We start from the raw sequence: 14,986 nt of genomic DNA on the forward strand, positions 1-14,986 counted from the left end.
TTATTTAAAGTATAAAGCATTATAAGTAAAAAGTGATGCCAAATACAAGGTTTGAGCTTGTTTCCAATGGATCGGGCAAGTTGATCTAGTCTTGTGGTAATTTCAGGTGGTTTGGGGAATGACTTTGAAGGTTATAAATAAAACTAAAAAGGAGATCGATACTACCAATGAGTAGCAAAGCTAAAAACAAGGAAAGTAAAGAGTGTTTGGCTAAAGGTAAATGTCTACAAGGAAATTGAGGAGCTGATTTGAGTATAGTTGATTGATTGATTAGTTGAGTGTTCATAATCCTTGTGCCTCTGCTTCTTTATACAAAGATCTGAGAAAGCCCCTTTGCTGAGAACATTGAACTTGCCCGATAGAATTCCACTACCAGCTTGCATATGAAATAATATTAAAAGAAGCCAATTCACATTTCCACCACATGTTTCCATCACATGTTTCCATCATGTGTAATAAATTAATAATTAAAATAAGCAAGCTAGCTTCTTTCACCACATGTCCTCTGCCCAAATGCCCGCATGTTGCCTTCCAATCCACTTGCAATGGGAAAACATGCAATTGTCTTGATTAAATAAAGCTCTTGGCACACCTCCACCAGCCAAACAAAAGGGAAAAACAATATTGTAATGTCAAACCGTCCCACTTGATGTAACCAAATATCTTCCAAGCTAGCCCTTTTGCACAATAATCCTCCATATCCCTTATTTTGACTTTAGGCCCAAATAAGTAAAATTGTCCACATTTTAGGTCCGAACACCATTATTTTTGTGCCATTAGATAGGGAATCATTTTCATACATGTAAAGGAGTTCACGTGCAAAATTTTACGGAAAAAACGGTTCGGTTTAATTTGGTTTAAGTTTGAAAACAATCTGAGCACAACACGATTCGATTTAAATTAGTTTAAGTTAAAATTTGGAAAAAGGCCAATTCATTAATATCATATTCAATTCTTTGATGTAAGTAATTCATGTTCACATCACTGCAAAACAAAAATCAAACTGAATGATATAAATTGGTTTGGTTCACTTTTGGCCTGATCTGATTGATTTTATTCAATTCAGGGAAAAGTTGGGAAGAGAAGAAGAGGGGGAGAGATGAATAGATGCAGAAAGGAAAAAACCAAATGTGCTAATGTACGGACTGATTCAACCTGATTGGTTCAATAAGACCCAAACCAGTTTTTAACCAAAATTGAACTTTTTAATTTATTACGTCTCACTTCAGCCTCACTTTCATCAGTTTTCTAGTTCAAATACCAACTCTTACTATGAATCAAGATTTAATGCATGTTTACTTCGTGTTGACATTATTTTGAGAATACTACTTGCATTCCTTTCTACGGGGGTGAGCCTATTCCACCATTTGCAAATTATATATCTTCACCGTAGAAATATCATAATCGGAACTATTCAATATCTTAATCTTCATTTGAAACTCATCCTTACAACAACAAAAAAAAAAAATTATTCGTAATCGAAATGAAAAAAATAATGAACGGTTCATCATTGATATATACTTGGTATCTATACCTTGATTTATTAATACGTTTGGATGACTAAACGATCTCCATTTAGAATGATTTTTTTATAAAAATGATCTTCAAATGAAGATTAAAACATTGAAAGGTTTTGATTATAAAATTTCTAGGATGAAAATACATTATTTACAAGTGAAAGAATGATCCAATCCCCTATTAAAATGCAAGTATTATTTTTATTTCTTACTTTCCCTGAGTTTATTAACACACGTCTTATAACTATCCTGATTCATCACTTTCTCACATTAAGTAATACATGCAAAATGTTGAAGTATACGTACTACACTATATATGTGATCCAATACCTAAAAAGCCAAGAATTAGTTGATTGAGAAGGGTAATTAATCTCATGCAAAATCAGTTAGTTGTTGTAGCAAAAGAAAACATTCTTCGGTTGTCGGTTGATTATCTTTATCCTCTGCCGACTTCAAATGAAAACAGGAAGCTTAACAAGTCGTTTAACAGTGAACTGTCGTGACAGAAGTAGGCAAAAAAGCCTCTGCAAGTTTTTTTTGGCAAAAAAGCTTAATGATGATCAAAAGGAGAACAAAAATCCTCTGCAAGTTTTTCTAACCCTTAAAAGATAAATTATCGTAATAATGTCACCAGCTGATCTCTTCTTCAAAACAAACAAATAACAATGACACGAGCAAATACAGTTGAATTTGAACTGTGGTTCCTTATTCAAACACATGATTTGCTGTACATATTTTTCCATGGAAAATCTTTATTTGATGTTGTCATATCGGACTGCAAGCGCCATTTAGGGCTGGTTTGGTATTGCTGTGCTTTGAAAAAAAGCTGCTGTGAGAATAAGCGGCTGTGCTGTGAGAATAAGTGGCTGTGAAATAAAGCAGCAGAGCGTTTGGTAAACTTTTTTGTAAAAGTGCTTTTGGAAAAAAAAGCACTCTGATAGTGGGTCTTTTCATTAAAGGAGCACCGTAGCTCCATGTGCTTTGAAAAAAAGCCAGTTTTCCAAAGCTGCAAATAGCAGCTTCAGCTTTTTTCTTTGATTTCAGCTTATTCTCACAGCAGCTTCCAAAATAAGCCCTTTTTTTTCAGTTTACCAAACACCTAAAACCCTCACAGCTTTTTTTCATAGGTGCTTTTTTTTTAAGCACCTCACTCCCAAACTAGGTCTTACTCTTGGGGAAACGAAAACGTGCTTAATACTTTCCACGTGGTTGTTTTTAAAATATTTCTGCACAAAATAAAGCCATGTTTAATTTCATTTTGGAATTGAAAAAAAACTGTGCCTTCATTTAGGGTTTGATTGAAAATTCCGATCTGACATCTGTGTGACATCTGTGTTTGAAAGGGTGGAGTCTCAATGATTTTTTTTTTAATATTATTCGATAAAATGTAGTAAATGAAAGAATGAGGATTCTCTTCCGATCATCTTTGTGAGGATCCTACGATTCTCAAATCGTGTCCATTCATCATACATCGTGCAGTCATATTTTATTTTAAATACTTTTATTTAAAATTAAATATGAATAGTACCTGACAAAAATTGACCGTACGATGTACGATAAATTGACACGATTTGAGGATTTCCAAGATTCTCACAAAGAGAATCTGAAGAGGATCCTCGTTCTAAATGAAATACAATAGCTGTTACCCTATATAGAGGAAAGACTAAGCCTCACAATGGGTTAACAATAATTTAGTTCAAATTCGTTTTTGACGAAAATCGAACTCAAAACCTTTCACTTACAACTGAAGAGAAATACCACTAGACCTCTCACTTATGAACTGCCTGGTTAGCCTCTCGACGGACATGATTTAAATTTTCCTAGGAAAATGCTTGGAGAAAGCTTTTTTTTTTTTGAATGCATTGATAGATATTTCATAAAGGGAAAGACGAAAGCCTTCAAAACCCAGTGATAGAGTTTTACAAGTTAGACAGTCCAAAATCAACCAAAAATGACATTACAAAAGATCCCCAAAGAGGAGATTGACAATGAAGGATGGAGGACTATCAAACCAGTCATAATGAAATTGTGTGTTTGAAAACCAAGTGAAAGGGACGAGTGGTTAGACTTTTCTCTCCTTGTGAGAGACTCTCTCTCGGTTTGAGACTTTCTCTAGTGTAGCTATGTTAAATTTGTTGAAATGCAAAAATGTCTTTAGAAATATGACAGTTATAATTATGGGTGAAGTCGCTTAACTAGGCATTCTTATGGATAACAAGTATTCACCTTTTTAGTTTGAACTGAGAAATCAAGTTCATTTGGTTCGATTCACAGAAAACATCCCAATCGTGTTACACTTAGTAGATCGATTTAATCGGCTTATCATTTGGATTTTGGTAAAATCTCATAATCGGCGGCCTTACTTATTTTATTCAAACTCAACATTCAAGTTAAACTCGACTAAGCCGATTCAAATAAATTAATTTCACTGGTAATTTTGAACCCTTCCCCTTACCTTTTAATAATAATATTTATACAAGAAAAACAGATTCAAATAAATTCAACTCAAGTCCACCAGCGCTCAAATCGATCAGGTTGGCTGAAGTCCCATACAAATGTACATCAATTTGATTTGCTACATATAATACATATGATAAGAAGTTGTTATTCGCACTTCGAAATATCTTGCACTCTATACAGTAAAAGGAATACACATGTGAAATGTGACTTCAAAGGACCAAAACTAGGGTTCCATGTTAGTATAGTATGTTAGATTAAATATAGAATTATAGAGAATAATCCGAATAATGACTTTGAGGTACGATTTGAATCGTTTCCTTAAAGTGTTATTTGCCCCCATTCGAAAGAGTTTGCTAAAGGGTTCTTGGCAAATCACTTCCAGGATACAACAAAGTATGGAATATTCGATTAGCAAAACCGAATTATATTCCCTTAGAAATAACTAGAAAGTAATTGTATGAATGTGATGTAGAGAGAAAAGAGAGCAAAGAAATTATGTAGACAACAAATTTCTGAATGATATTTCTCTTCTACCAATTTACCATTATATAGGGGAGATTGCACCTGTTAGACATATCCTTTGGTTTTGGATATGCCTTCTCGCCATAGGATACAACTGAATTAATATTACAGAAATATGCCAATTCGCATGTCTGATGCGAAGCATCAATTACATATCTGATGCAAAGCATCAATTACCAAAGGTTGTGTCTGTTAGTAAACTATGCACTAGTCAGACATGGATCATGTCTTTTAGTAAAGTTTGAAAAGTCACAATTCTTTAATCTGATGAAGAGCAACTGTTGGGTAAGTACCCAACTTCTTCCATTCGAATATATTAATATATTATTAAAATATTCAACATAGTCTAGTAGACTAGATTGCATCTAAAGATGGTAAGTCTTTTCCAAAAGCAGGAGAGCTCAGGTCAGGACATGAAATGTGATATTTATAGCTACAATACAATAAGTTTTTACCTGAGAAATTGGCAAAAGTTGACGTGCAAACTACATACCCTAAGTTTTTTTCAAGTTCCAAAATCCATATTTATTAATTTTTAGCAAGCAGATGACTTCAAGCCTATGTGGAATCTTACGCAGAGTTGCAACATTATTGCCATATATATATATATATATATATATATATATATATATGCACACATTTTTCAATTTTTGACCGTCGGATCATATGATTTGAAGAAAATCAATATACAAAAATTAACTAAAGTGTATGAGAAATAAAAATTAATGTGTGAATAACATTACCCTATATATATTAACAAAAATCATCACATGCCTAGACAATACCAATGAACAAGCGGTGCCACGTGGATATATATATATATATATATATATATATATCCACATCCATATTTCTGAATTCTTTTTAAATCTATTGCTTTTGAGGTTGAGTGGTTAACAGTCGTTAATTGGTTTAAACTTCATGTGCTATATGTACATATACGTAAGTGATTGATGCAAATTCTAGTAGATTTCACACTCATAAACAATACAAAGTTGTGTACGTGCCACTTTATTCTTATCGATCGTGTGCATGAACAGTAAATTCTTTCGTTTTTGTTGGAGTGGAGGGTGAATAATTAGTAGTTGCCTCCATTCTTGTACCAAAAAATAACAAAAAGCTACCACTCAACCTTGGTTTGAAATGTGCATGACATGTTTGTGATGACTAATGAGTTGGGATGTTCATCTATAGTAGAAAGAATACTCAATAAAATATGGGTCTCTTATGTAACTACTATCTAAACTTGTAAGCATGTGCAATAATACTACCTGGACTTTTTATTTTTTATTTTTACCACCTGGACTCTCTTAACTGTTAGAATGTACCACCTGCGTTACTTTCCATCTATTTTTCCATTAAAACATGTGACGTTTTGGAGATATTTTCTACAATTAACTTTATGGGACTGGTTAGAATCAAATTGGCTCCAAAATAAAATTGCTGAGTCAATATGGCGGCAAAGTTAGGGCTTAGATACACTTAGTTTGGCAATTCCCTTCATAAGAGTTTGAAACCTACAAAAAAAATATTGAAAGTTCAGTGTAAATGAAATACTATAATTTTGTATAATTTTCACTTCAACTCTTCAACAACCCATGCCAAAGTCAAACCCAAAATCAACTTCTCCCTTTCTCTTCATGTTCTGTCTCAAACACTGCTAAAAAACGCTTGCCTTTGTACAAATAAATTCCAACCATTCCTAAGAAGTGAATTGACAAAAAATATAATTCCACGTTAGGGTGCATGACATATTTTAATAAAAAATAAAAGTTCAAGTGATATTAACGCACGTACTTACAAGTTCAGATAGTACTTGTTCACAACCCCCAAAAAGTATAATCATATTCGGGCTTTATGGAAACATCTAACATAAAAATGCTCATGAGTGGATTTGGCTAAAAAACGTAAACTTTCTTCTGGATCATAAAAGCGTTTCTTAAAAGACACATGCCAAATACTCCTCAGCCAATCTCCGCACACCCATTCCATGTCAGCACTTGAATTTTAAATAAAAAAAGTTTCAACTTGTTTCTAATTAAATGAAAGTTATATATTTTTGGGATCTTTTGATATAGGTCCAAAGTAACTAAAAATTAGACCTATTTCAAAAGTCAAAAGTCACTAAAAAATGAACTTATTTCAAACCTATAAAATTGGACCTATTTCAAATTTTCCCTATATTTATTTTTCTTTTCTTCCTAATGGTATCCAACAGGATCCTCTCCGGATCCTTTTGGTGAGGATCTTGAAAATCCGTAAATCGTGTCTATTTATCGTACATCGTACGGTCATTTTTTGTCAAGTATTGTTTATGTTTATTTTTAGAGGTATTCATCAATTCGCCCCCTCAACTTGTGACTATTGGCCAATTTCCCCCCTCAACTCTCATAATTAGTCAATTTCCCCCCCCCTCAACTCTCATAATTAGTCAATTTGCACCCTACTATTAATTTTTTAATTTGATCATAATTAAACAAGTGTGTGTAAGAAACTAAATAAGATGTATGTTAATCATTTTCCTATATCTTTATCCTATTACAAATAGATTAAAATTTAGAATTTTACAATTTATCATAGATAGTATTATTAGTCATAATAAATCAATATGAAGTAATTTTATTTGATTTTTTACTATACAAAATTGATAACGAAAAAAATTGATGTGTACATTTTTGTATGTGAATACAATTCTCTTTATAAAAGTGAAAGCTAAGTTCAAGTAAATTGCAGAGAATCGAGCTTTAATGCAAAAATGGCTAGTCAATTCATAATTTTAGACTCCTTATTAAGAATAACCTATTTTATTGAAATAGGTCTGATCCATGAGTTTAGGATTATTGTCTTTTTGTTATTATTTCTTCTTCTACATGCTTTAAACCCGATTCATAACTTTTTCTTATAATCAACTCATATCACATACTAATTTTATTATGTTTTTGTACATTTTACCCTATATTATGCAAGTGAGTTTATGTTAATTTTAGTACTTTGTTGGAAGTTATTTGAAAAATTGAAAAGAAAAAAAAGAATAGATGGAAAATTAAAAAAAAATTAACAATAGGGTGCAAATTGACTAATTATGAGAGTTAAGGAGGAAAATTGGCCAAATTAAAGTTGAGGGGGAAATTGACTAATTATGAGAGTTGAGGGGGGAAATTGGCCAAAATTAAAGTTAAGGGGTGGGAAATTGGCCAATAGTCACAAGTTCAGGGGGGAATTGATGAATACCTCTTATTTTTAAATAAAAATATTTAAAATAATTTTTGACCACAAGATGTACGATGAACGAACACGATTCATGAATCCCTGGGATCCTCGCAAAGAGGATCCGGCGAGAAGGTATCGTATCGCATCACGAATTCAATAAAACTACGAGAGAAAAAAATCTACCAAGGAGCTACTCAACATAGGCTTCCTGTCTACAATGTCCAATACTCTCTTAACCAAAAAGGAAAGAATTGGATTGAAGAAACGAAAAAAAGATGATATCTTTGTAATACACGACTGCCACTTATCGAGACTTCGGCAATTCCTTATTTCAAGTGCTTCCGGGAGCATCACTTCCGGCTGACTTTCGGTTCAGGTAACGAATAACAGCATCCTCAACCCTGAAAAAAAAGGAACACCAAATTGGAAATTAATTGGGAGAACAATATGGCAAAGTCCCAAGTCTATATATAATCCCCTGAGCAACTAGCATTGTCTATTCATAGAACATGAAAGCGCCGTAAATACTGCAATATTTGAGATTCCGTGGAATTCACGCATTTTCGTGAGAAACGATGAAGTTCTGCTATATTTGATTTGCGAAATGTACGGAAGTTAACATCATAAGGCCTTAAAAATTGGTATGTTTTATACCGTAAGGAAATGTGGCAGAGAACCAACAGAAAACCAAAGTCTGGATATTTTCTCAAGAATATTTTGGCACCTAAAATCTTTAATTGGACCAAGAAACTGTGGAAGTTCATCAAATAATACGGACAAACTTCTACTGCAAACTGGAAATTACTAGTATTCTACGGTCACCGAGCAAGGATCTTATCATCAACACAAAAGTGATGTGAACCTCGAGGTTCTGTATAAATAAGAGTTATCAAGGACGCCAATGCTAAAATAGTTTTCTGTTTTATCCTTAATCTAATCAAACTGTAGTTCGTTGGCCAGATATTAACAGTGACATGAAATTATTTTGAGCAATATTATCATACCATACGTGAAAAAAGAGAAGGGAAGGCTTAAGCCGAGAAGAAGCTTACCAGGGTTGATTATAGAAATCCGTGCGGCGCTCCTTTTCCACATTACGACTAGCGTCTCCAGCAACAAGCTTTAGATCCTTGCTCTGGGAAGCAATCAAAGAATTAATAAACTCTGCAGGAGATTGACTGAACCCAAGAAAGAAAGCTCGCCGCCGTCGATGTTCATGGATTTTTTTTATGGATGCACATATCAATTCATCACAAGCATCAATCTCTTTGCTCCTCTCGGTGCTTCCCAAGAACGCAGACATCTCCTTCTCTAATATCATGGGTACATCAACCAGTATATCATAGCAAGTAGTTCCAGCTGGACAATTTCCTGAAAGTTTTATCTTATGCTCTATATGTATAGGCTGTGGTGGCGTTAAATGCTGTGATATCTTTTGTGAAACCATTGAAAACTTCATCTTCTCTTCCCCAAAAATCTTCTGAAGTGGTGGATCACACACAAAGAACGTAGGGTCATTTGGGTTCTGCAACTTCCTGGCCTTGACATAGTGCCAAATAGCAGCTATAATTCTGGGTCGGGTCTCTACCTCAATTCCCAGAACTTCATGGAGGGCCGGTGAAAGTTTGAATTTCTCAGGTACATAATTCATTTCTAGTCTTAGTATTGCAGTAAACTCCTTATCCCCTTTTCTTTTCACCTCAAAGCCGTCATGAAGAGAGGGTGAACGGGAACTTTCCCATAAAATCACTTGGTTATCTGGATAGAGGGTTTGGTCCAAGTATATGGTAACTTTCTTGAACAGGGATGAAAATTTTGCCCTTGATTTCGGTGTCAATCCAGCAACCACAGGATCCCGCCCGTCTTCCAGTAACCTCCCAATTATCTTAAGTGACCATGAAGGGGGTTCTGCATTTGTCTTCTCAGGACTTGTTTGTGTCTGATTCGCAAAGGTGTTGAATACATATACTCTAAGTGTTTTTTGAACACGGGGAGGACATTTGAGGGACTCCTGGATGTCCATCTTCTTCCTTGCCAAAGCAGCATCAACACGAGCTTCAAATTCAAGCAACTGAGTATAAAGACCGGACTCTGGCAGAAGTGCAGCCACTTTGTCCGGTATTTGTTTATCAGGTAGCTTTCGCTTCTTTCTACGAGCAGCTGGGGTGAGCTCCATGGTTTTAAATGGTGAACCCGTGTTGGCACTAGATGAACCTGGAGGTCTAGAAGGCGGCCTCTGGTTCACCCGCTTAGCAGTTCCTGTGCTAGGCGTTGCCAAAGAGGGTGATGAAGCACCAGCATTACTAGTATTCGCATTATGCAACTGGGCACGTGACTGAGCTTGAGCTTGCAACTGAACAAATTGGGCATGGGCAGCTTGAGTTTGGCCTTGTGCGTGAGCATTCACATACTGCGCCTGTGCAAGTGCCTGCGCTTGGGGCTCAGACAACTGGAAGTGTCCCGGAAAATGAGCTCCCCCCTGTGTCGGAGGCTGCGATTGAGTGAGAAGATTAGGCTGGTGATTCATGGCCATAGGTTGCGGCACCGGCCCAGAATTGCCAAAGTGAGGTGGCACGCCCACATTCTTGGACTGATCATTATTATTATTCATCGTTGCGGTTATCAAAAAATCACAACCTTCAACACCCCAAAACTATTCCATCAAAAACCCCAAAACCCTAATCAACCTCCGAAATCCTCAACTTCCAAACCCCAACAACAAAATTAATCCCGGGTTTCGGCTCTACCGAGGTTTCGCCTTCTATCAAACAAAAAGACACGATCTTTCACCCATAAAGGCTTAAAGTTGCACTGAAACTGTAAAGATTCAAACCTCCAAGCAAGAACTTTCTGTAGAACATAAAACCCTAATTTCAGAAGCAAAACCCAGAATTCATATATCAAAAGCAGCAAAATTCAACCCAAATTTGAGCATTACAGAAGCAGCCAGTGAGTTCAAAACTTATGCAGGCTGTGTTAATACAAAGCTAATTATTATTTATCAGAATTAAGAAGCTAATTACGGAAAATTTAAACAATACTTAGGAATATTAAATCATACGACGATAATTACATCATCAAATAATTGACCATACGACATGTACTTACTTGTTCGTATCTTCTGGGGCTTCTCCTTCTCTCTCTCTCTCTCTGCTTCCAGATCGGCAATGGAGCTGAACCGGTTCTCTCTCCCTCGCTATCTCTCTCTGTTCTTTGCGGTTTAGTTCAGCTGTTGAAGTTACATAATTGCCCTTTTTAGTTAGATTACCACGTGCTTAAATTTCTAAAAATAATTTTGGAAGGGGCACATGAACTACCCTTATTTACGAGATTTCCCAAAATACTTTCTATATATAACGTTTTTCTAGGATACGCATCGCTATTTGGTCTGAAATAATTAATAATTTAAAATTTATATATAGAGATTTTATTAATTTTCAAAATAATTGGATCTTGAATAAGAAACATACCACTTTTAATTGAACGAATCGATGTCGTTTGTGTCAATGATTGAATACGAATCGATGCATGAGCTCATAGACCCTTATGTGAACTTACCTACCGTAGTCTTCATACACGTGTCCATGTCCGTCCCACTCCTCTATTTTCTTTTTGGTATATTTTACTAATTTCTTATTTTAAGCAGTTCCGCATTATTATGTGTAATCTAATATTTTTAGTATTTTCATTTCTAGTTGATCCCTTGCTTATTCCTTTTTCTTTTTTCCAGGTTTGAACTTTAATTTCAAGTAAGTAGGCTTGTCCTTAATATTTTAAAACATGTACATTTGTCTATTGTTCTTGGATTTGTCAAATTGAGAGTAATATTTTCCTTCAAACATAAAAAATAACGTAAAAATGTGATGAAAATTTTACGTTCGGAGCAACATGTCACAATTTAAATGAATAAAAACACATAACCAATAATGCGCTACCGTTTTGCCTAAAAAATCGCTTAAATCAAATTGAAAATCAAAAGAAAAATGGAAATATCATAATCGAAGACCTGAAAAAAGCTCAAATCAAAGGCCCATTTCACAACTGTTAGTGTGGACTTCGGCCCAAAGAAAAAATTTCGAGCCCAGAAGCAATAAGTAAACCCTACACACACACACATTCTCTCTCTCTCTCTCTCTCTCTCTCTCTCTCTCTCTCTCTCTCACAACTTTTACGTCTCATAAACCCTTTATGCATGGAGCAATGCAGAGGTATTATGCTTCACATATGTATGTTAACTGCATATATGTTTGTTGTTGACATATTCTCTAGGTGAAGGGTTTAGATGTGGATTGCTTTATGCATCTAATATCAAGGTAAACCTAGCCCCGAAGCAAATGCACCGCACATATTGTGCTCATGGAAGAATTAGTCGTGAGTGTTTTAGACATTCTTAGTACCATACAGTTTCTTCGAGCAAATAGTAGTAACTTTATATTCTCATGGCAACTACATGTCGTCTCCATGCCATATCAAGTTGATTTTGTCGAAAAATGAGAAGCCTGTCAAGAAAGAGGTGTTTCAATAGGTTTTTTTTTATGAGAAAACATTCTTGGTTTTTTTTTTCTTAGGATTTTGTGCGTATCATTGTATTTCTTAAGCTTCCATCGTTAATATTATGGCATTCCTCGTCGGTTGTGCAGCCTAAGACTCGGCTAGCTTGCAAGAAAAAGAAGGGTAAAACTCTACACAGCGGTGCTTCTTCTTAAACAGCAACGGACTAGTTGAAGATGTTGTGAACTGGATTACTTCCTTTGGTCCTCAGTAACAAGAGAACATCTTTATCTAATTTTGTTTCCTCATATGGTGAGACCTCGTGTTTGTTCTATCACGGTACTTATGTTTCTTGGAGCTTATTAATTTGGAATGCGAAACATGTTTGTACTTCTTTTAGTTGTCCGCTGCTGGTGTTCCGAGTACATTTTTTTGTTAAAACTCCACAGAACTACAACTCAAGTTTGTTTGCTATTCTTGTTCCGAACGTCCACAAATCTTATGATTCCCTAGAGTACAGATTTTAATACAACTTCAATTGATTCCTATATGAGACAGAGTGCAATAGAAGAAATATTGTCACACCAAATGGTTGGTTGACTGAGATGCAAATACAGTCCTTAAAAAGAAACCTAAGCCAGGATAATTCAGTTGCAGTATAAGCAAACTGCCTATACTCAACCTCTGCACTAGACCTCGACACCGTCTTCTGTTTCTTTGAACTCCATGACATAAGATTAGGTCCCAAGTAAATGCAGTAACCATCTGTGGAGTGCTTGGTATTAAGATTACCAGCATAGTCATCATCAGAAAAGACAGTTAGCTGAGTAGTTCCAGGTTTATAAAGAAGTCTGTGAGAAAGCGTGGCTTTTAAGTAATGGAGAATACGCTTCACTGTCATCCAGTGAGTATGTTTAGGCTCATGCATAAACTGACATACCTGATTAACCGCTTAAGATAAATCAAGACGAGTGATGGTGATGTATTGCAAAGCTCCTACTACACTGCGACACTGTTTTGGATTTTCAAAATGATCACCATCATATGTACTCAATTTCTGTCCAGAAGAAACCGGAGTCGAGATAGGTTTAGCATCAGTGAATTTCGTGTGTTTGAGTAAGTCCATAACATACTTGGTCTGGCTAAGATGCATGCAATTACCATTATATTTCACTTCAACACCCAAAAAATAGTGGAAAGGTCCCAAATATTTCATGGAAAACAAACTGCTCAATTTTTTGATCATATGTGCCATTTGTCGTGGATTGTTGTCTGTGAGTAAGATGTCGTCTACATAAATCAACAAAATGAGATACACACCATTTTGATTGAACAAAAATAAGTTGTAATCACACGTAGACTCTTGAAAACCAAGTTGAAGCAAAAATTCAAAGAATCGTTGAAACCAAGCCCTAGGAGCTTGTTTTAAACCATAAATGGATTACTGCAATCAACAAACATGATTTGGGAACTGGGTGTCAACAAAACCTATAGGATGTCTCATGTGCACTTCTTCATTTAAATGGCCATGCAGAAAAACATTATGCATGTCAAGCTGCATCACATCCCATTTCTTTGACACTGCGAGACTAAGAACAAGTCGAATGGTACTATGTTTGACAACGGGACTAAAGGTCTCGGTGTAATCTACTCCTGCCTTTTAATGAAAATCATTTGTAACTAAGCATGATTTGTGTCTCTCAATTGTACCATATGCATGCCTCTTTATTTTAAACACCCATTTGTTTGGCAGTAAATTCATGTTGGGATGATATGGAACCAAACTCCACGTTCCACACTGTTGCAAGGCATTGAATTCATAGACTATAACATTCCTCCACTCTAGATATTTGACTGCCTGACTAAAACAAGTAGGTTCAACGGGAAGAGTATCAACGATAACATGCATAGCATACTTAGGATTTAGTTTTTGTATCCCAGATTTAAAGCGTGTGGTCATGCGGTGTTATGGTGTAATAAGAGTCTCAGTAGGCACTGGTATTGGTTCTTGGATCATTGCAGCTTGCTCATACGACATAGGAGAAAGACCTATGGTTGAACTAGGTTATAAAGGCACATGTAGGTTTACAATAGGGTCAGGCGAGATAGGTGGAGAAATTGGATCAGGTTGTGTGACTAGTTGGCGTGAAGTGGCAGTAGTGGAAGAGGTTTATGGTGGAAAGAGTTTGGCTAGGGTTAGATAACTCAGGTACCGTGGGATTGGTAATTAATGGAAAAGTAAATAACATGTTTGGGGAAAGAGAATTACCGTCTGTTTGAACATTCTCGGATGAAGATGTAAGCACTTGAAAATGAAAATAGTCCTAATTGAATAGGACATGGCGAGACAAATAAACTTGTCTCGTGGATAAATCCATACACTTATAGCCTTAATGATTCAGAATGTCACATCCCGACCCTGGCCCCCACTACATCCAAGGCTCAACTCCGCTGTAACACGATATTGTCCGCTTTGGGCCCCAACCATGCCCTCACGGTTTTGTTTTTGGGAACTCACACGAGAACTTCTCAGTGGGTCACCCATCTTGGGATTGCTCTCGAGCGAACTCACTTAACTTCGAAATTCCAATGGAACCCGAAGCCAGTGAGCTCCTAAAAGGCCTCGTGCTAGGTAGATATGAGAATATATATATAAGGCTTATATGATCCACTCCCCTGGGCAATGTGGGATGTTACAATCCACCCCCATTAGGGGCCCGACGTCCTCGTTGACATACATCCAGCCAGGGATTGGCTATAATACCAAATTGTCACATCCCGACCCG

General features: G+C 35.9%; 1 protein-coding gene across 2 annotated transcripts; it reads right to left on the minus strand.

The window, feature by feature from the left end:
* Window positions 1–7,719: 7,719 nt before the first annotated feature.
* LOC103437553 (SWI/SNF complex component SNF12 homolog) lies at window positions 7,720–10,952 on the minus strand. 2 transcript variants are annotated; one of them, XM_008376038.4, is made up of 3 exons: window positions 10,818–10,952; window positions 8,762–10,559; window positions 7,720–8,110 (listed from the first exon to the last, which is right to left on the minus strand). In XM_008376038.4, exons 2-3 carry the CDS (start codon window positions 10,318–10,320, stop codon window positions 8,041–8,043), a joined length of 1,629 nt encoding a protein of 542 aa, XP_008374260.1. In that variant the 5' UTR covers window positions 10,321–10,559; window positions 10,818–10,952; the 3' UTR covers window positions 7,720–8,040. The 2 variants fall into 2 exon arrangements, with proteins under 2 accessions (XP_008374260.1, XP_017188542.1); XM_017333053.3 differs by having other exon boundaries at window positions 8,762–10,576; window positions 10,818–10,936.
* Window positions 10,953–14,986: the final 4,034 nt, after the last annotated feature.

This window comes from Malus domestica, chromosome 06 (assembly GCF_042453785.1).
Source record: "Malus domestica chromosome 06, GDT2T_hap1".
Taxonomy (NCBI): domain Eukaryota; kingdom Viridiplantae; phylum Streptophyta; class Magnoliopsida; order Rosales; family Rosaceae; genus Malus; species Malus domestica.